Genomic DNA, 21,378 nt, shown 5'->3' with positions numbered 1-21,378 from the left:
AAATCCTGCCAACTACAATAAATATCTGAGTCAGGCCTACCTTGTGCAATTCCGTTAATTCAGATTCAGGACTGTAATGCAATGAAACATTTGTGGTTCATAAAATTAAATAAAAATAAACTTACAATGTTGTTAAAATTGGTTGGGACAAGAAACCATTTTGATATGGTTAAACTGTGAGAGAAACAGCAATGAGTATGTGCTTCTAATGACATTAGGCTGACTCCAATTGTCTGATCTTGAACAGATAAAAACCAGATTGGGCAGTTTCCATACCTTTCGATCACATATCTATACCATTAGAATGTAAGATCTTTAACAGCAGGTACTATTTCATTTTTGTCTTTGAATCTCCAGTACTTAGCACTCTAACAGATTAACAAATACTTATTAACAAATCGAATATTTGCTTCTACATCAAAATATAATAACATCATCAGTGAAACTCTCAAAGATGACAACAAAGTACAAAATTTCAGCTGAATTTTATCTATCAGACTTCTTAAAAGTTTGCATTCATAGGGTCCAATATTTCCATAGCATGTTTCCACATATGAGTTGGGCAGATTTACCAGCCAATATACACATTAAGTGCTAATTAGCTGGTCCACAAACATCTAAGCTCTGATTAAATCATTATTTTTCTCTTTACCCTTCAATGTTCTCACAAATTATTTCAAGCCATCGAATGACTTCTATGAACTGTTGTTTTGTGAGACATGGGAACTAAGAAATAGTCTGTGAAAGAGAAAACTGCTAAAAGGTGCTAGCTATAATCCTGAAAAGATAAATACATTTATATTTTAACTCTTAGCTTCTATGAGATCTAGAAAAGACCAAAATTTTTACAATTAAAGTCAGGAGATATAACTGCAATACATACTATATGTCACAGTTTTTTTCATGTGTTATAACCACAATAAATATAAAGAAATTATCACCACATATCCCAATTAAGTAAGTAGAAGTAGTGAAGCTTAAAGTCCAAAAATGTTTAGAATAACAACAATAGCTTGCATTTACATAATACTTCAAAGTTTATAAAATGCTAAAACATCTTATTTTAGTTGTTACTCACTATGGCCTAGGTGGGGCAAGTATTACCAATTTACACATACAAATTAAGGTTCAGAAATTAAATGAATGGCCCAAGATTAAAAAGCTAATAAACATCTTCCCTGCAATACAAACCTACATATTCTGATTAGTTTTTAATTTATTTTATTTTTAATTTATGCAACAAAACAAGCATTTCCAAAACACAGTACAATAAAAAAGATGATTACACATGAAACTGCAAATCTACTACATACAACTTGCAATTCCTTAAAAAATATAAAACAAAATTATCATGTAAATTTTTTCCACTTTTTTTCTTTCCTCCTCCCCACTTCCCACCTAGAGTTGGCTACCATTAGACACAAATAAGTGTATGTATATATGTATGTATGTATGTATGTGTATACACACCCACATAAATAATTAGTGTAAAATTATTCTATATATACTTCTATTTATCAATTCTTACTGTGGATGCAGTGTTTTCCTCCTACACTCTCCCACAGTACCGGGTTACCTCTTTGATGTAATTTAGTATCAGTTTAAAGTTTTCTTAAACATATGAATACTTAAGAAAATATTTCTCACCCAGATAAATCATTAAAATGATTTAAAATACCAGGAACATGATTTCATAAAAGTTATTGTTGGAAAAATATGAACTTACCTCAAAGCCAAGTCTATCTTTCTCTTTCCAAAAACAAAAATGTGTAACTTTCTTATCCCAAAATTCATCTGGTTTTACTACACAAACAAGTGATACCTCAGCTGGAACAACATTCTGCAAAGTACATTGAAAATGAAATTCCAAATTACACATTGAGAGTAATATAAAAACAACAGAAGACTAAAAGATAAAGATGTTATCTCTATTGTTAGTGCGACTGGTTGGTCACATAACAAAGACCACTGAATTATGCAATTAATATCACTTTTTTGAAAAGATACAAATTTAATACAATATTGGCAAAATTCCAAACTCTATAACATACTCATGACAAGAAAATAAAAATTCACAGTGATTAACAAAGATTTCACAAACCTAATTGACTCAGCAATGTACAGTCAATTATTTTGGATTTTATTACCCTTTCAACCAAATTAATGAAGAGATAGTGAGGTAAAATCCAAATACCTAAGAGTTGAGAAATTTTGCATTTTGTAACATGGGCTTTACATGGCATAAAACAATATAGGATTCCCAAAAGTATTAGCAGTTTTAAGCTCTTAATGTGCTGAAAAATTTTAGGACATTCTCTGTATCTCTCTTAATCAACCACGCAAAAGGAGCTCTTTAGATTAAATAAATTCACTTCCTGGGGGGTGGAGCCAAGATGGCAGAATAAAAGCAGTGACTTGCTTGAGCTTTCCCCCAAACCCATCCAAATACCTGTAAAAATGTCCCTAAACAAATTCTAAAGCAGCAGAACCCACAAAAAGACAGAGTGAAACAAATTTCCAGCCAAGACAACCTGGATGGTTGATTAGAAAGGTCTATTGCACCAGGCTAGGAGAAGAGCACAAATCAGCATAGGTGCGCAGGCAAAACTGGCCTCAGCAAACCTGGAGCAAGCCTCAGAGGACTGAATCCCAGGCAACTGTGGAGGTTTCCAGACTTCTCAACCCATGAATGCCAAAGACAATTTAGAAGGTCAGTAGGAAAAGTCTCCGACTGCAGTGAGAAAGAAGCTTGGTCCCAGTCCCAGTTCCCATGTGCGGCCAAAGGGTGATGGCTGCTTCTGGAGCTTCTGACTCTGGAGCGACTGACACACAGACTGAGGGGGAATTGAGTGGCTGATCAGAGTGGGATCGCAGGGATGGCTTTGCTGGTGCAGGATTCTCTTGCTTTGCCCGTGCTTGGATCTGGGTCATAGTTCTGGGTGGCGGTCCTGGGACAAGGAGGAGTGCTAGCATGGTGGAGCTTGTAATGGAGGTGGAGAGGAAATCCTCCTCACAGTTTCAAGGCAGAAAAGAGTGCTTGTGGTCACTCATAGACCAGAGTACAGGCCAGGAAAGGGGTAAACAACTTGTCCCTTATCATACCACCTTGGCAGAACTGAAAATTTACAGGTCCTTAGAAGTATCTCTGAAAACAGGTACACAAAACCCCTGAAACCTGGGTCAGTACATTCTCCACCCTGGAAGCAGACCCCTACCTTAACAAAGAGTTTAAAACTCAAGTAATTGGCTGGGATTATGAGCAACCCTCACAAAAAAGTCAGACCATAGAATCTTTCTTTGGTGACAAAGAAGATCAAGATATACAACCACAGAAGACAACAAAGTCAAAGCTCCTACATTCAAAGTCTCCAAGAAAAATATGAATTGGTCCCAGGCTATGGAAGAGCTCAAAAAGGAGTTTGAGAAGCAAGTAAGAGAAGCAGAGGAAAAACTGGGAAGAGAAATAAGAGTGAAGCAAGAAAATCATGAAAAATAAGTCAACAGCTTGCCAAGGGAGACCCAAAAAAACACTGAAGAAAATAACACCTTAAAAAATAGCCTAACCCAAATGGCAAAAGAGGTCCAAAAAGCCAATGTGGAGAAGAATGACTTAAAAAGCAAAATTGGCCAAATGGAAAAGGAAGTCCAAAAGCTTACTGAACAAAATACTTCCTTAGGGGGCAGCTAGGTGGCGCAGTGGATAAAGCACTGGCGCTGAAGTCAGGAGAAGCTGAGTTCAAATATGGCCTCAGGCCAAACACTTGACACTTACTAGCTGTGTGACCCTGGGCAAGTCACTTAACCCCAATTGCCTAAAAAAAATACTTCCCTAAAAATTAGAATAGAGCAATTGGAAGCTAGTGACTTCATGAGAAATCAAGATATTGTAAAACAAATCCAAAAGAATGAAAAAGTAGAAAACAATGTGAAATATCTCACTGGAAAAACAACTGACCTGGAAAATAGATCCAGGGAGAGAGAATTTAAAAATTATTGGACTATCTGAAAGTCATGATCAAAAAAAGAGCCTACACATCATCTTTCAAGAAATTATCAAGGAAAACTGCCCTGATATTTTAGAACCAGAGAGCAAAACAGAAATGGAAAGAATCCACCTATCACCTCCTGAAAGAGATCCCCAAAGGAAAACTTCTAGGAATATTGTAGCCAAATTCCAGAGTTCCCAGGTCAAGGAGAAAATATTGCAAGCAGTCAGAAAGAAACAATTCAAGTATTGTGGAAACACAATCAGGATAACACAAAATTTGGCAGCTTCTACATTAAGGGAACTTGGAATTAAGGGCTTGGAATATAATATTCCGGAGGGCAAAGGAGATAGGACTACAACCAAGAATCACCTACCCAGCAAAACTGAGTATAATCCTTCAAGGGAAAAAAATGGACATTCAGTGAAATAGAGGACTTTCAGGCATTCTTGATAAAAAGACCCAAACTGAAAAGAAAATTTGACTTTCAAATACAAGATTCAGGAGAAACATGAAGAGGTAAACAGGAAAGAGAAATCATAAGGGACTTATTAAGGTTGAACTGTGTACATTCCTGCTGATGATACTTGTAACTCATGAGACCTTTGTCAGTATTAGAGTAGTTGGAAGGAAAAAATTATATGAATGTATATATATAGATAGATTGATAAATAGAGGGCACAGGGTGAGTTGGAGATGAAGAGGTGATATCTGGAGAATAAAATTAAGGGGTGAGAGAGGATTATACTGGGAGAAGGAGAAAGGGAGAAGTAGAATAGGGTAAATTACCTCACATAAAACAGAAAATAGAAGGCTTTTACAGTGGAAAGGGAACGGGGAAAGGTGAGAAAGAATGAGTGAATCCTATTCTCATCGGATTTGGCTTAAGAAGGGGATAACATACATACTCAATTGAGTATGGAAATCAATCTTACCCTATACGAAAATAGGGGTAAAGGAGAGAAGAGAGCAGGGGGATGATAGAGGGAGGGCAGTTTGGGGGAGGGGGTAATCAGAAGCACATACTTCTAAGGAGAGAGGGTCAAAAGAGAGAATAGAATAAATGGGGGGGCAGGATAGGATTAAGGGAAATATACTTAGTTTTTCACAACATGACTACTATGGAAGTGTTTTGCATGACACACATGTATAAACTGTATTGAGTTGCTTGCCTTCCCAATGAAGGTGGCTGGGGAGGGAGGAAGGGAGAAAATTTGGAACCCAAAGTTTCAAAAACAAATGATAAAAAAAATTGTTTTCACATGCAACTAGGAAATAAGAGGTACAGGAAATGGGGTATAGAAATCTATCCTGCCCTACAGGAAAATTGAAGGGAAGGGGATAAGAGAAGGGAAGGAAGAGACAGAACAGAGGGTAGATTAGGGGAAGGAGTATTCAGAATGCATGCCATCTTGGAGTGGGGGAAGGGATGAGATGGGGAGAAAATTTGGAACTCAAGAATAAGTAAATTCAAACAATTATAGAAGCATTTCCATTTTGTACAACTATTTCTCATGTAATAATAATTGCTTTTTCAGAATATAAGACGCACTAAGTTTTAAGAAAGAAAATAATTACAATGAAAATATTTCAGGATAGTATGCCAGTACCTCCCATTGCTCTTATTTCTACCCTCTGGTGCCACACAGAACAAGAGCTCACTTTTCCATATGCCTGATCTTTAAATATTTGATGATAGCTATCAGATCTAAGTGTTTTACTCAGCCTATCTACATATATGGCTTCCATCCCTGATAACTCTCTCCTTGATGTACTCCAGTTTACAGTGTCCTTCTCCTAACATTTTGAATGACAGTCAGCTAACATTTCTGGATGAAAAGATCCAAAAATACACACACACACACACACACACGTGTATCAGACCAGAATAAAACCCTGAATCTATGATTAAATTTAATAGGGATTAACATAAAATTCTTCACTTGTGAAAAATCATCCAGATCTTCATCTAAAATGATCTAGGCTTAACGAGTCAATATTATGACACTGTAGCCACAAGTTCTCATCTGAATTTAGAGTACAGGATGAGAAGCTCATTTCTTTCTTTCTTTTTTTTTTTTTTTTTAGCATAAGAGAAGTATTAGTTCCACTGTACCTTTCCCTGGTCAGAAAATATATGGAGTATTATGTTCAGTGTGGATGTTACATTTTAGGAAAGATATTAAAATCTGGTAATTTCTAGGGATACCAAAAGAAACAAAAAAACAAACAAACAAACAAACAAAAAAAACAGAGCAAAAGACAATCCCTGCTCTCAAGGAGCTTACAACATGCAAAAACAATTTACAAAGGGCATAAAGGTATAAAAATCATTTAGAAAGGATTGAATGGAAATAACTAACAGAGAAAAGGCATTAAAATTAAGGAGTATCAGTAAAGACTTCCTGAAGAAGGGTGAATTTTAATTGGAATGTGAAGGAAGCTAGAGAAGCCAGACCAATCCTACCTGGCTCCACTCTTGACCTGTTGGATTTCTAGATGCTTTTGTGTGGGTGTTTCTCTACTCTTTTCAGCTCCCTAGTCTGTGCGAACTTCTCTCATGAGAACATAAGTTCATTGAGAATGAGAACTATTTTTGTTCTACCCTGCCTGGTATTCTCAGTGCTAGGCATAGTGGTGCCAGGCCTGTAGTGCTCAAAAAATGCTTACTGACTTGAACTAACTCACTTAATAGCTAGTGGGCTCACTATTAGTGTCGGTTTTCAAGTGGAAGCTGGATGATCATTTGTTGGTGATGTAGAGGGTTCTTATTCAGGAGTGGACTAGAAGGCATTTAAAATTTCTTTCAACTCTAAGAACAGTGATTTTATGACTCCTAAAATGTTATATTTTTTGATAAAGGCCAAATAAAGTATGGCAATAAATGTATGTGTTCTGAAACTATGACTCCTCTCTTTTTTCAATCCAAAATCAATTTCATTTTTGGGGGGCTGCCATGTCACATTGATGCATACTGAACATACAATCCACTAACACCATTAGATCTTTTTCACATTTATCCAAGGGTATCTTGTACTGATAAAGTTCATTTTTTTCAAGTAAAAATCTAATATTTAATATTAATGTGTTTTAGTTATTATGTATAATATATTTCAATATAATATGTAAATATATTATATGATATTTAATATTTCTATATTAATATTTAATATTACATTTCCTCTTACTAGATTCAACCCTTCATCATCCAAAATGTTAACTATCCTTCCTGGATTCACCTAATTTATAAATTTGACAAGCATGCCTTTTATGCCTCCATCTAACTTCCTGATAAAAATGTTGACCTGCATAAGGCTGAGAACATAGCCAAAGGGTGCTCTATTAGACACTTCTCCCCAACTGTGCAAACATGCAGACTGTATCTATGGGTCAGATTACACTAAGGTAAGACTTACGGTAAAAAATGACTGACAGTCCACCTGCTCTCAAGTTCATCTCATGTTGTGTTATAGGCATTCAAGGCTTTCATATCAATGGTCCAATTCCCTCATTTTAAAGTTGAGGAAACTGAGACCCAGGAAGATTAAGTGGGGTCAGAGGTGGGTTAACAGTAACTTTACATTAACATTTACAGTATAAGACTTATCTTCTTTAAGAAATAACTGTTAATTCTACTGTTAATTTCTACAAGAAATAACCTTTCTTGAATCTAATTAGCTTAGAATGACGATTCGCCTCATTTAGAACTATAACTATTTAAACATATATTCTTAGAAGAAAAATGTCACCCAGAAGCAATGTCTTTTAACTACAGGTTCAGAATTCCCTCTTCTTAGTTAATTAAAAAAAAGCTTATATCTATTTTTGCAATGGTAATTAGATCCTATAGAAGCCCAACAACCCACAAAGTTATATGAACATTATGGAGAACTCAATCATTTCTTTAAAGTTCATAGAATGTTTAGTCACAAAATCTAGGCCTTATAAATGAGCTAGGGAATTCTTATTGGCTTGCTCCTTTTCCAAGGAAATAATTCAGCTATTACAATACTTCAATACATTGACTAGCAGCTGCAAGATAAAATAATTTACTCATATAGTAGAAAATTCAATTTACCTGTAACATTAAGACAACTGTTTTCACCACATTCCACTGTGATTTTCTGCCATCCACTATCACAGTAAATCCTCTAGCCTTACACTTCTCACTGAAATAAAAACAAATAGAAGTATAAAAACAAGCTTCAGATGATATTTTAAAGAAAACTATATTTTTAAAAATAAATTATGCAAAATGCAGCTTTAAAGCTTCTTGAACACAGTGGGAATCAATTTGACTTGATCCGAGTTGCAACAGATTCATTTCCTCTGCAGTATCATCTCGGTTTTACCAAGGGAATGATTTTCCTACTTCAGATTAAATTTCATAATTCACAAACTAAATAAGGCAATAAAAATATGAGGACAGGAAGAAAACCCAGTGTTCCAAGGAAAAGCCAAAGAGTCAAAATAATTGGTTCTAGTTTTAGTTTGAATCACAGTATCTTCATCTGTAAAATGGTAACCTTATATTAAACAAGGAAGTCAGTAAAATATAATATATACTGACTACCTTCTACTTCCTCAGAAGTATAATTTCAATGTGGCATAAAACAGGCAAGAAATGAAGCATAAATTTGGCAGGAAATAAATGAAACTTGAGTTACCTAATGCACATCTTACACAGTATTAAACATGTAATGGATTGGTACCACATCTATCTTTGTATTTCATCATGTTAATTTAGTGACAGCAACACTGTTTCTTATGCTAGAAAAGGTTCTTATGATATAATGGAGAAAAAGAAAGTTTATATCAAATCAAATAAGAAAAAACCCTAAAGAAAAGTTCAAATCTTACTAATATATCATAGTCAAGCAACTACTAAACGCCACCTATATACCAAGAAAAATACAGCAGTTTCAAAATATAAGAAAAGCTATACTAACAGCCTAATTGTACTAAAAAAATTTTCCTCCAAATGAAAAATGGCAGTCTGTTATTCTACCTATCATCATTATGTTGTCTCAGACTTTTTAGAGGGAAAAAAAGCAGTATATGTTTTTCTAGAAGACAATAATTTGCTACATGGTATCTTAATGACAAGTAACATGATAAATAGAGAACTGGCCTTGATATCCAGAGGACATGGGTTCAAATCCTGCCCCCCATAAATACTGTCTATATGATTCAGGCAAGACACTTAACTTCGCAGTATTAACTTTCTAAGACTATCAAATAACAAGAAGGTAACCTGCATTAAGAGAGGAAGTTTCTACATCAGGGAATTAGTTCCCTGCCAATGAAATCAGAAGTCATGTCAATATTTCCCTAACTTAATGACAGGAAAGATTTAATAAAGGACCAAAAATACTTCATATTAACATTGTGATGTTTATGTATTAGAATACTACAGCCCACCAATTTTTCTGAGAATAGGCTTTAATACCTTTATTCTTAAAATTTTTATTGCTATCTTTTGTTTTTATACCACCTTTACTTCCAAACATATCCTCCCTTTCCCTCTTTAGTTGAGTAAAACTAACCAACATATTAACTAATACTTACAGCATGTGCGATATTCCCTATCCATAATCCCTGAACTCTAGGAATAAGGAAGTCAAGTGCATTGTTCCCCTCTTATTACTTATTTCACAATATTAAGTTGTATTGATTTTGTTGTTCTCTCCAACTCACACAATTGCCATCACTATGTATGCTGCTATCCTAACTCTACTTGCTTCTTTCTGCTTCTGCTCATGTGTCTTTCTAAGTTTCCCTAAATTCTTAATCATTATTATCTACCCTAACGTAATTCGATTACATTTACATAATACAATTTGTTCAGCCCTTCTCTGGCAGATGAGCATCTATTTTGTTTTTAGTTCTGTTTCCACAAAAAGTGCCACTATTAATATTTTGGAGTACATAAGACCTTTCTGTTTTTGACCTTTTTGGAATTTGCCTACTAAGTGGGATCTTCGGGTCAAAGGGCATGGCTGTTTTAGTTAACCCTTAGCATAACTCTAAATTGCTTTCCAGAATGGCTGGATCAACTCAAGAGTCCTCCCTACTATCTTTATTTAAAGCAAAACAAAGCAAGAAAAAGGAACTTTCATCAAAGTTCCTTAAAATCTGAATTACTGGTTTATTTTCCTAGTGACTTTAACTTAATTTTATATTAAGGAAAACCCTGAATAAATTAACTCCAGGAATAAAATTTTTGTTTTTGTAAATTCCTTTTATTGCTATTAAAACATTTATAGCTGTACTAGAAGAATATTTAATTTAGAACAATCCAAATTCCAAGCAAGTTCTAAGGGTTTTGTGTTTATCTTAAAAATTAATGTATATATCTCTTAAAACTTTGTGCACTATTAAATTTTTTATCACAGAGCTTTCCAAACTATTTTTTCCTGAGAAACATCATACAATCAAGTATGGCTATAATTTTAATCTTGTAGAAAGAAACTATATGACTATATTATCTCCTAGAGTTGCTATAAGTTAATTTTTAATATTTAAACTTAATGCAAAATCTTGGTTTTCTTTTTTCTATTTATTAGGAAAAATAAAATTTTCTTTCAAAAATATAATATGAAACATTTAGTTAACATATTTTAAATTAATTTGTACTTTAGATTACAAAATTAATAAAGCTGGCAAATATCATCTGCAGTAAAAGGCATGAATAATTCTAAAACTATTTTTATACTACTTATCAAAAGTTTTATCAATTCTATAAAGAGCTGAGTAGCAATGGGGCAAAACATACAAACTCAAAGAAATTCAGAACTGCAAGACATGGCCTAAGTAGTGGGTCTTTGGACTGTACAAAAAAAGTTTGCACACTTCATTAACTCTTGAAGTTATAGAAAAAATTCTGTATGCTCTAGCAACAATATAATTCACTTAGAAGCATATTATGTATATTTATCTTCACAACTAACAAAGTTGTTTGTAGGTTTAAATTATTTGATCCATAAACTCCTTTTACTGCAATCAACATTTTTATAGATGTGCTTTGAGAAAAGAAGGTCTATTTGTCACTGAAAAAAATGCTAAATTGTTATAGTCTTAAACATGAAGATAATGATTAAAATAAAAAAGGCAACCAAACATCTAAATCACTACTAATACCAGACAAAATTCAAAAATGGCTAACAACAAAACAGCCAACACATAAAGTGTGTATAAGAAATAGGGTGAACCAAGAGACATCCAACCCAAGAAGGTAAATTTAACCCCATAAGTTCCACTGAGACTTGGAAGGATAGGACTCAAAACAAGAAAATGATTGTGAAAGGAAACATTTTACTGAAAAATAGCAGATCTTCCACAGTTGTTGTCCCCTTCTTCCAGCCACTGCTTTGCTACTCTCTTATTTGCAACTCCTCTGTTCTCTGAGATTACTCTTCTCATGCCCCTTCTTGGGACTGCAAGGACCCTTCATTAATAACCTGCCCTACCTACAAAAAATTTACATCCCATTGTGCTTTATTCAAGATAAGAGATGACGATGTGGCTCTATAACTTGAAGACATGTCATCATAGAGACCTCTGAGTAAAGAAACAGGGAGTAGGTAGGCATCACTAATTAACATTCCCACTTCAATTCTCAGTCTCTCTTCAGTTTCTGCCAAGGAAATGTAACATATATGAGGTCAGAATCCTGAACCCAAAGACTGAATAATTGTTTTGATGACTTTCCAAAGAAGTATGTAAAGCTGTGATTTATTGATTTCTGGTGACTTTGATTTTATATTGAGGATTGTCTTGAACAAATTGATAAAATGGGAGGTGAACAGAAAAAGTTTTAAATATGCTGTGCTGTGGTAGAAAAATCATCATAATTGACCACAACTAAGTAACTACACTAATATTTGGAGGTCCTGCTTGACACAAGGATATGTATTAAGAAGATAAGCTCAGATTTGTTTGGATAACTGTTCTAAGAGATGTGTAATAACCAAGTCATTCCTGTTAAACCTTCCAAATTCCAATTAGAATACTAAAATTTTTATTGACTAAATTGGTACTATTTATTATTATAATTATTAGATGGCCTATTATATTAGGTTTAGTTGATGAGAAATGACTTGTATTTTTATGCATCATACTTATACTTTCCAGTACAGTGGGATATTTTAGATAATAAATGGATCCAGTATATATTATTATTTTATCAGCTTGAAGTATAATTTCATTAAAATATAATAGATGTTTAAAGCCAATGATTATTTTTGGGACATAAGGTTGGCCATACCTATAATGTATTTGATACTGCAATCTTAACCAAGTATACAAAATCAAATCATAATATTTTTACAATATAATCTATTTTATAATGATCAACATTATGACATAATATCAAGGAGTATGCTAAGGCAAAAACTGGGAACTGTCTACAGATCTAATTCTAAGAATAACTATTTCTAAATTTATATCTCTGCTATTATAAGCAAAATACTTCCATATATTTTCCAAATTGCCTTGCTTGCTAATTCTAAAGCATTTATCTAAATATAATTACTGTCCTTACATAATATGAAACCAAGCAAGAAAGCATTATTATTTCAAAAAGGATTGAACAAAAGTTATAAACATGACTAGTGATATTAAATGTTTTCAATATCTTTGACCAAAATGTTTAAATAATTGAAACAAGCAAGGTTCACGTGTGCCTTTACCAAAGATAAAGGATGGAATATATCTTGAATACTCAGATATCTTTTCCAACAAAAATAAAATCCCTTTAATTTTTTTTAATCTGGAAATCATTTTATATACTTTACATAAATCAATAAATGAGTTAAACATTCCACCTATATTATAACTGTTCCCAGTTAAATAATACAGTATTTATCATATCTACTATTAGAGACAATTATTAATGCAACTAAAACTGTCAAGTAAAATGTTTGATACTTGAATATTTTAGAAATGTTAGATTTTCTTTCTTAGATACAGCCAAGTCATCACAAAAACATGAAAATATTTGCTAAAATAGCAATGCCATGTCACTACAAATCACAATTTTTTCATGTTGTATTATGTAACAGGACACTGCACCTGAAAATAAACACAGTTCATTATTTAATCTCAATTACCCTTAAGTATCTGTCCTTCAGAGACATCTTCACATAGGAATTATAGTGAAAAATATTGGTTGTGAAAGCAATGTTTTTCTAAAGACCCAGAAATCACTTATGTACAAAATATTACATATTATATTCTTTCTTATCATCTCAATATTTACTTTCATTGATAATAAACAATCATTTTTGCAATTTGTCTTCTTTTTCTCTCTAGGCAAATTTGGGTTTTATTTCTCATATTTAGAGTATGATTTTTTTTTACCCCTCAGTTACGGTAATCAGACATCTAAGTTTGGTTTGATTTATTAAATCTGACCACTGTTGCTGATCAGTCTAGCTAGTATTCTCTTTTTTAATTTATTAGTTATCTATTTTAAGATTCTTTTATTTTTAAATTTTGAGTTCCAAATCCCCTCCCTCCCTCACACTCCTCTCCCACACATCGAGAAGGCATGCAATAATATCAATTATACATGTGAAATCATTCAAAACATACTTTCATAACTAGCCATGTAAAAAAATACAGTGAGAAAATTATAGTTCAATTTGTACTCAGAGTTCACCAGTTCTCTCTCTGAAGATGAATGGCATTTTTTTCATCATGAGTCCTTTGAAATTGTCTTAGATCATTGTATAGATCAAAGTAATGAACTATTTCATACTTGATCATCATTACAAAATTGCTGTCACTGTTCACAATGATCTCCTGGTTCTTCTCATTTCACTTAGCATCAGTTCATACAGATCTTGCCATGGTGTTTTGTTTTTTTCCTCCCGAAACCACCTCCTTCTTCTTTGCCACCACAAAAAGTGCTACTATAAATATATATATATATATATATATATGTATATATATTTACATATAGGTCCTTTTCCATTTTCTTTGATCTCTTTAGAATACAGACTTAGTAGCAGTATTGCTGGGTCAAAGGTATGGTATGCACAGTTATACAGTTCTTTGGACATAGTTCCAAACTGTTCTCTAGAATGGTTGCACCACTTCATAACTCCACCAACAGTTTATTAGTGTACCTATTTTTTCCCCCATCCCTTCCAATGTGTGTCATTTCTGATCAATGTAAAGTGGTACACAGAACAAATTCTCCACTCCCCCTCCCACTGGCAAGGATTATTCTGTGAAGTTTAGATTCAATCAAAGGGCCACACTGGAAGACCTAGACAGCCACATATGGCCTCGAGGCCGCAGGTTCCCCACCCGTGTATCTAAGCCTTCCCCTCCTTTAACGTGGAAGCCGCTAAATCTTGTGTGATCCTGACTGTAACTCCATGGTATTTGATTTGATTCTTTCTGGTTACTTTCGATATTTTCTTCTTGACATGGGAGCTCTGGAATTTGGCTCTAATATTCCCAGGAGTTATCATTTTGGTATCTCTTTCAGGAGATAATCAGTGGATTCTTTCAATTTCTATTTTACTATCTGCATCTAAGATATCAGGGCACTTTACCTTGATAATTTCTTGAAATATGACATCTACACACTTTTTTTGATCAAGACTTTAAGGTAGTCCAATAATTCTTACATAATCTCGCCTCAATCTATTTTTTAGGTCAGTTGTTGTTCTGATGAGATATTTCACATTTTCTTGGGTTTTTTTCCTTCATATTTTTGATGTTATTACATTGTTTCTTGATGTCTCATAGAGTCACTGGCTTCCAGGTGCCCAATTTTAATTTTTAAGGAATTATTTTCTTTAGTGAGTTTTTATACCTCTTTTTCATTTGGCCAATTCTGCTTCTTAAGGAGTTCTTTTCTTTGGTGAATTTTTGTGCCTCTTACCATAAGGCTAATTTTGCTTTTTAAGGCATTACTTTCTTCAGTACTTCTTGTATCCCTTTTTCTAAGTTGTTAATTCTCTTTTTACTCTCATTTATTTTTTCCTTTAACATTCTTTATCTCTTTCTTTTGAGTCTTCCAGGATTCTTGTTAGGCTTGGGTCCAATTAGTATTTTCCTTTGAGGCTTGGTTGTAGGTTTTTCACGTTGTTGTCTTCTGAGATTCTATCTTGGTCTTGTCTGCCATTGTAGTAGCTTTTTATGGCCAAGTTCTTTTTTTCTTGTTTGCTCATTTTTTACAGCCTATTTCTTGACTTTGAACTTTATGTTACAAGTTTTGATTCTGCTCACCTGGGAGTGAGAAGGATCTATCCCAAGCTTCAAGCTTTTCTGTGCTGCTATTTTCAGAGCTAATTCTAGAGATCTGCAGGTTTTTGGTGCTTCCAGGGTGGTGACAAGTCATGGAGAAATGTGGTCACTGTTCCCCTGGTCTCCACTCTGGTTTTTATCCAGGACAGGGCCCGAATCCCCCCTACTTGCAAGCTCTACTCCTCCTCTTGCCCCTAGACTCAAACTCTGTTGTGACAGACCACAATCACTCCTCTCTACCCTAGAACTGCACATGGGCCACAAGGCTGCCAATCACTGCCAACAGCACCCTCTGCCAGCAAAAGATCTCCTGTATTCTCTTTCTGACTAGTTGTCCAACCCCCTTACCATCTCTGGCCAGATGCCGTAGCCCACATGCATTCTAAGCCAACCTCCCACCCCAGTGTTACAGACCTCTCCTGTCAATCTCCTAAATTGTCGTAGGTTAAAAAATGTCTCACCTCAACCTTTTGTTGGGGTTGCTGATCCAAAATTTAATTTGAGGGGTTAAAGTTGGAAGGGAATACTGGAAGAGTTCAGCTGAGTTGTTGCCTTTACCATCCTGGCTCCATCCCTGCAATTTGTTTTCCATTATCTTAATTTAACCATTATTTATCTTTTCATTCTTTAAATCTTTGTGACTTTCTCTCCAAATCCTGTTTCCTATAGCTAACTCATCACAGGAAAAAGACGAGGAAGCCAGAAGGCCAGTCATAGCAATATTGGAAACTCCACAGAGAAGCAGATAAATATGAACCCTGTCCTCTGATCAATCCACAGTTTATTGCCACACTATGGATGACCCTCTTGCTTTTCCTATTCACTACTTCACCCATATATTCTAAAAAGAGGGAGCAGGAAAACCAGTACTTTTCTGATGTCCAAGTAGACTTTTATGCTTTGCAGTTCTCACATTCTGATTTGTATTATAAACATTTGTGTGCATATTTATTCCCTTTATCAGACTGTAAACTTCTCAAGGGTAGAATTTTTTATCTTATTTTATTTTTGTATGCCCAGATCCCAGAGTAGTACCTTATACATGGCTTACTGAAATGAACTGGACTGAATTAAACATTGGGAAGGGTACAATAGCTCCATTTATCCAGTCCAATCCTCTCTCCTAAACTCCAATACTGCATAACCAACTGCCTAATGGACATTTCACACTAGATGTCCTTCCTATATGTCTTTCAAATTTAACACGTCAAAAAGAAAATTTTCCCCAATTATTATCCCAATTATCCTTACAATTATCAACATAATCTCCAATTATTTCCCTAATAATTATCCTTTCCCCAAATCCCACCTCTCTTCTGAACTTTCCTACTCTGACTGTCCTTTTGGTCACCCAGGATCTTAATTTCAGTGGCATCCTCACTCGTCACTTTCCTTCACCCTGTATCAATTTTTAAGTCTTAGCCCTGCAACATCTCTCTCCTTCTTATGCATTCCCTTCTCTTCACTCAAGCAATCATCACTCTAGATCAGACTCACATCACCTGTACAAAGAAGTACTGCAGTTATCCCCTTGCTTTTCCTCCCTCAAGTCCCTCTACTCTCTAATCCATCCTCCAGTCAGCTCCCAAAGTGATATTCCTAAAGCACAGATTTGACCATGTCACTCTCTGCTAAATAAAATCTAATGGCATCCAATTACCTCTAGGATTAAATAAGAAATCCTCCATTTGGCATTTAAAGTCCTTTAGAAATTGGCTCCAGATATCATTCCCGCCTTACTATATATTACTCCCCTTCACATATTCTATGATTCAACCAAATTGGCAGCTTGTTACTACTCACACATTCTATTCCATCTGAGCCTTTACTCAGATTATCCCTGATGTACCTCCTGTTCTATACCTGGAATGCACTCCCTCCTTACTTCTATGACTCAGAATCTCTAGTTTTTTTCAAAGCCACTTCAAGTCCCAACCTTTAAATGAAGTCTTTCTTGATCTTGCAAGCTTTCAGTGCTTCTCACTCAAAAAATTACCTTCTATTTTTTTGTGTGTATACATATGCATTCTGTATGTATGTCTGTATTCTGTATGTGTGTAAGATATATGTGTATTATGTGTTGTGTATGCATGTGTGCATGTATGTATTTATATGTTACTATGTGAGCTCCTTGAGTGTAGGGACTGTTTCATTTCTGATCTCATATCCCTGGCACCTAGTACACAATTATTCTTACTTATTACTTGTAGACTGAATGATATAGGAAGATTTTCATAAATTATATCAAGAAAGTTTTCAGCTCTTAGGAGATTTACTTTCTAATTTTTCCTGTTTCTTAAGAGAGAATTCTTAAGTGAACAGCAATAACATGGTCTGAATAAAAAATGTTTTAAAATAACTATGCATAATAATTTCCTCACAACGTCAAGAACATTGCTGCAATATACTAAAGGAAGCATCCAATTTCTTATATCGCTTAAGTATAATTTAACAGAAAGGGATAAGGAATGTCTCTTAATGAATAAAGGATCCTTACGACTTAAAGAAACTATGTAAAAAATCCCCTTGTATGGCAAATAACCCTTTTGTAATATAAATTTTGCACAATTCCTAATTGATCTGTTGTATAATGGACTTTTATTACAGGTTTTTTCAAACTTTTAAATCACATTTAAGACACATTTTTTCCTGCAAAGAGAACAGATAAGATTATGGGCTTATGCTTCAAAAGTAAACTTATTTTATCAGTAAGTAAATAAATATACTGAAGTTGGAAAAAATGACACCTTTGGAGTCACCTTGGAATGCTGAGAAGATAGTCTAAAGTAACACTCAATTCATCCATATTTGTCTGTTCGAGGCATAATGGAATTGTCAGAATGAGGCCACTTCGTCTGTCCTTTCCTCCTGGGAAAGAAAAAAAATTACAAGATCATTGCTTAATTGACACTATAGCACTATACAAATAATTCATATCTAGAAACAAAGAAAGCAATTCTATTTGCAACCTAGCTATCATCTATGATAGTTTTTTTTTCCTCCTCTTTTGGTGGGGATGGTTGTGAGTATAGAGAACTCTCAGTATAGGAACTATATCCCTCATGCAGATCAGCAACTAATCTATAACATATAGTTTGAGAGAGTTTATTAGAGCACTACAAGATAAAGTGATTTACCTGTATTGAAATCCTTAACCTACATCTTCCTGATTTCATGGCTGGTCCTCTATCTACTACAATTTAACTGCTTTTCATGGCAACTTGGAATAGGCTAAAAGATGTAAACACCTTTTCATAGGACAAAAATTAGTCAACAACTAAAAGTACTAAAATGAAAACAAACTAAATCCATTACATAATCATATGAAAAAGAACTAGAAAAACTGTTTCAAAGAAATGTAAGAAGTCAGAAATTGTTTTTTTTTTTCCATTTTGTCTTTGAATGTTCAGTTTCTAGCACAGTCTTGGCATACTATAGGTATTTAGTAACTTTTTTCAATTCAACAAACATTTATCATGTACCTATTATTTATAAGGCATTCTAAGAACTTACAGTTTACTAGAGGATACAACATATACATAAATAAATAAATGCAAAGTATAAACAAAGTAATACAAAGCAATTTTAAGATTGTGAGGATAGTGATAACTGGGGGAGGGTTTCAAAAAAAAGATTCCTATAAGATGCTGATGAATTATTTTGAGAAACCTAGGGATTCTATGAAGGTAATTGGTAACAAAGTAATGCATTCAAGAAATAGTAAGTAAAGAGATGTAATGTAGCCCAAAGAGAACAAGAAATAGGTCAATTTGACTGTAAAGAGAGTTCTTGGAGGGGAATATGAAATGGCTGGAAATGAAGGCGAGGGGGAGGGCTTCAAACACACTCAGCTATGGATTACTAAAAATTTTATCCTACACTATAGAATTTCTCAATCTCTCCCTTATCTGCCACAGCTCAGTACTTCCTTCTCTTCCTCCTGTTGCTGGTCCACTCTTTCCTCTCTGCTATCAGATCTTCGAAATCTCTCTCCAGTTGAGGTAGCTCCGCTTTTTATACAAGTAACTCAAAATGTGACCAAGACTTCATTCGTATGTCTTTTACTGCTTCAAGAAGGTGTACTGAATTTGTTCACAACTAGTTCTAATTGACTAATTCAATCAACAAGCATTCTTACCCAAGAAAATAAAGTCCCACTCTTTCACTATAAAAACAAATTAGCATCTAAAAAAAATTTAAGTAACCTCTTTTTCTTCTAAATCCTGTTGTTTTACTTCAGATTCATGTGTACTAAATGAAGAGCAGAAAATTGTCCACTTACAAACAAGTGTATGTATCACTTACCTGCAATCATATCCATTTTATCCATCTATACTCACCAAAAACCTATTACTTAGAATAAGATTATGCTTTGTACTCTGTATGAAGTTGCAGCTTATACTTAACAGATATTTGAAATGAAGACTATTAATGTCAACAGAAAATTGGAAACAACATTTAATAACCATTTAACTGGCTCACTCAAAACTAATGCAGTAGCGGCATGGTGAATAAAGTGCTGAGCCTAGAATTAGAATATCCATCTTTCTGAGATCAAATCCAGTCTCAGACACTTACTAGCTGTGTGTCCCTGGGCAAATCACTTAACTTTTTTTGCTTCAGTTCCTCACCTATAAAATGAGCTGGAGAAAGAAATGGCAAAGCACTACAATATGTTTACCAAGAAAACCCAAAATGGGGCCATGCAAAGTCAGACATGACTGAAAAACTTGTGAACAACAATTTCATTTCTTAAAGAATTTAAATACTTAAGGAATTTAAATAGAAACTGAAAATCTGAAGCAAAAATTTTTTTGCCATTCCACTATGGATTATGTTACTCTCTGATGGATTTCAAGAAAGGCTCTCTCTGGTCTATCCATTCAAACTGGTATATTCAGACAAGTATATTAAGAATATTTATTGCTAAATTTCAATATGCTTTTGGATGGACACTTATTGAGCTTTTATATTAACATGTTTATCTAGGACAGAAAGTAGATAGACAAACTGATCCCAGAGTTAAACAAAAGAAGGAAAGTAGTCCGGAATTTCTTTGGAAAACTTCAAAACTCCTTAACTGACCCCAATCTTTCCTTGAAAGGAAAGCCCATCTTTTAATACTAATATTCTACTCATGTGTTGCTATGGGGTACTGATACATGCCTCCAAAAAATTAAAAATGGGTATCACACAGAAGACAATGTAGCGAAACATGGGGGATGTGAGTAGTGGCAACATATAACCAATGAAGAACTCCAAATAAGAACAGGTATAAATGAGCTCACAGAGGACTTGAATAATTGAGAAAGAAAATGCTTTGGTCACATGACAAAAATGATGGCAATAGAACCAGAGTACTGCAATGGTATACATACAATGTCAAGAAAAAGCAAGAAAAGCCAGATGGACCCCATATGGCAAATTTATTTGAGGACATGGACCTGAGTCACAAGGGTGGGCATATATGGGTTGCAAATCTGGATCACTGGAGACAAGTCCTAAATCAATGAGATAACGAGATCCACTTAAGCATTTGAGTTTGGACACTAACATTAAATATTAAATGTATTAAATATAAGCCCTTAGGTATTGTTTCTATTCCTTTATTTATGGTTAGTTTTCCCACATATGACTCAGTACCACTACTGCTACTGCTATGCTTATTTTATACCTGCTATAGTATCTGCCTTACCAGATTTATCAAAGAACTCTCACTATTCTCCATTTTTAGTTTAAAACCATAGCAACGAGATCAACTAGTATTTGAGCAAAAACATTCTGCCAGTCCCTCATTATATGTAACCTACTTCAAATGGACTTTGAAAAGTACTTTATATAACTGCCTCTAACAGAGGCAACAGAGTAGAGTAGAAAGAGTAATGGATTAGGATACTCTCTTAACACAGTGGCTAGTTTTCATTTAGAAAGTGCAGAATATTTATCAGTGGAAATAAAGAGTAAGAGCATTTCCATAGATTTAGTTCCAGATTAGTAACAAAACTCATCTGGAAGGACAAAAGGTTAAGAATATCAAGGAAATCAATGAAAAAAATGTTAAAGAAGGCAGACTAGAAGTTCAAGATTTCAAATTATATTACAAAATAGTAATCATCAAAACAATCTGGTA

General features: G+C 34.2%; 1 protein-coding gene across 1 annotated transcript in view; it reads right to left on the bottom strand.

Moving 5' to 3' along the window:
• Positions 1-21,378, bottom strand: part of SESTD1 (SEC14 and spectrin domain containing 1) — a 149,593-nt gene that overhangs the window by 68,183 nt on the left and 60,032 nt on the right. Inside the window, exons 3-5 of the mRNA XM_027865929.1 lie at positions 18,008-18,116; positions 8,065-8,155; positions 1,727-1,840 (exon numbers count right to left, since the gene is read on the bottom strand). Coding sequence (XP_027721730.1) covers positions 1,727-1,840; positions 8,065-8,155; positions 18,008-18,116 — 314 coding nt within the window. The remainder of the gene's footprint in view (positions 1-1,726; positions 1,841-8,064; positions 8,156-18,007; positions 18,117-21,378) is intronic.

This window comes from Vombatus ursinus, unplaced genomic scaffold (assembly GCF_900497805.2).
Source record: "Vombatus ursinus unplaced genomic scaffold, bare-nosed wombat genome assembly UNPS02014779.1, whole genome shotgun sequence".
Taxonomy (NCBI): Eukaryota; Metazoa; Chordata; class Mammalia; order Diprotodontia; family Vombatidae; genus Vombatus; species Vombatus ursinus.
This window is presented reverse-complemented; position numbering and strand designations above follow the sequence as displayed.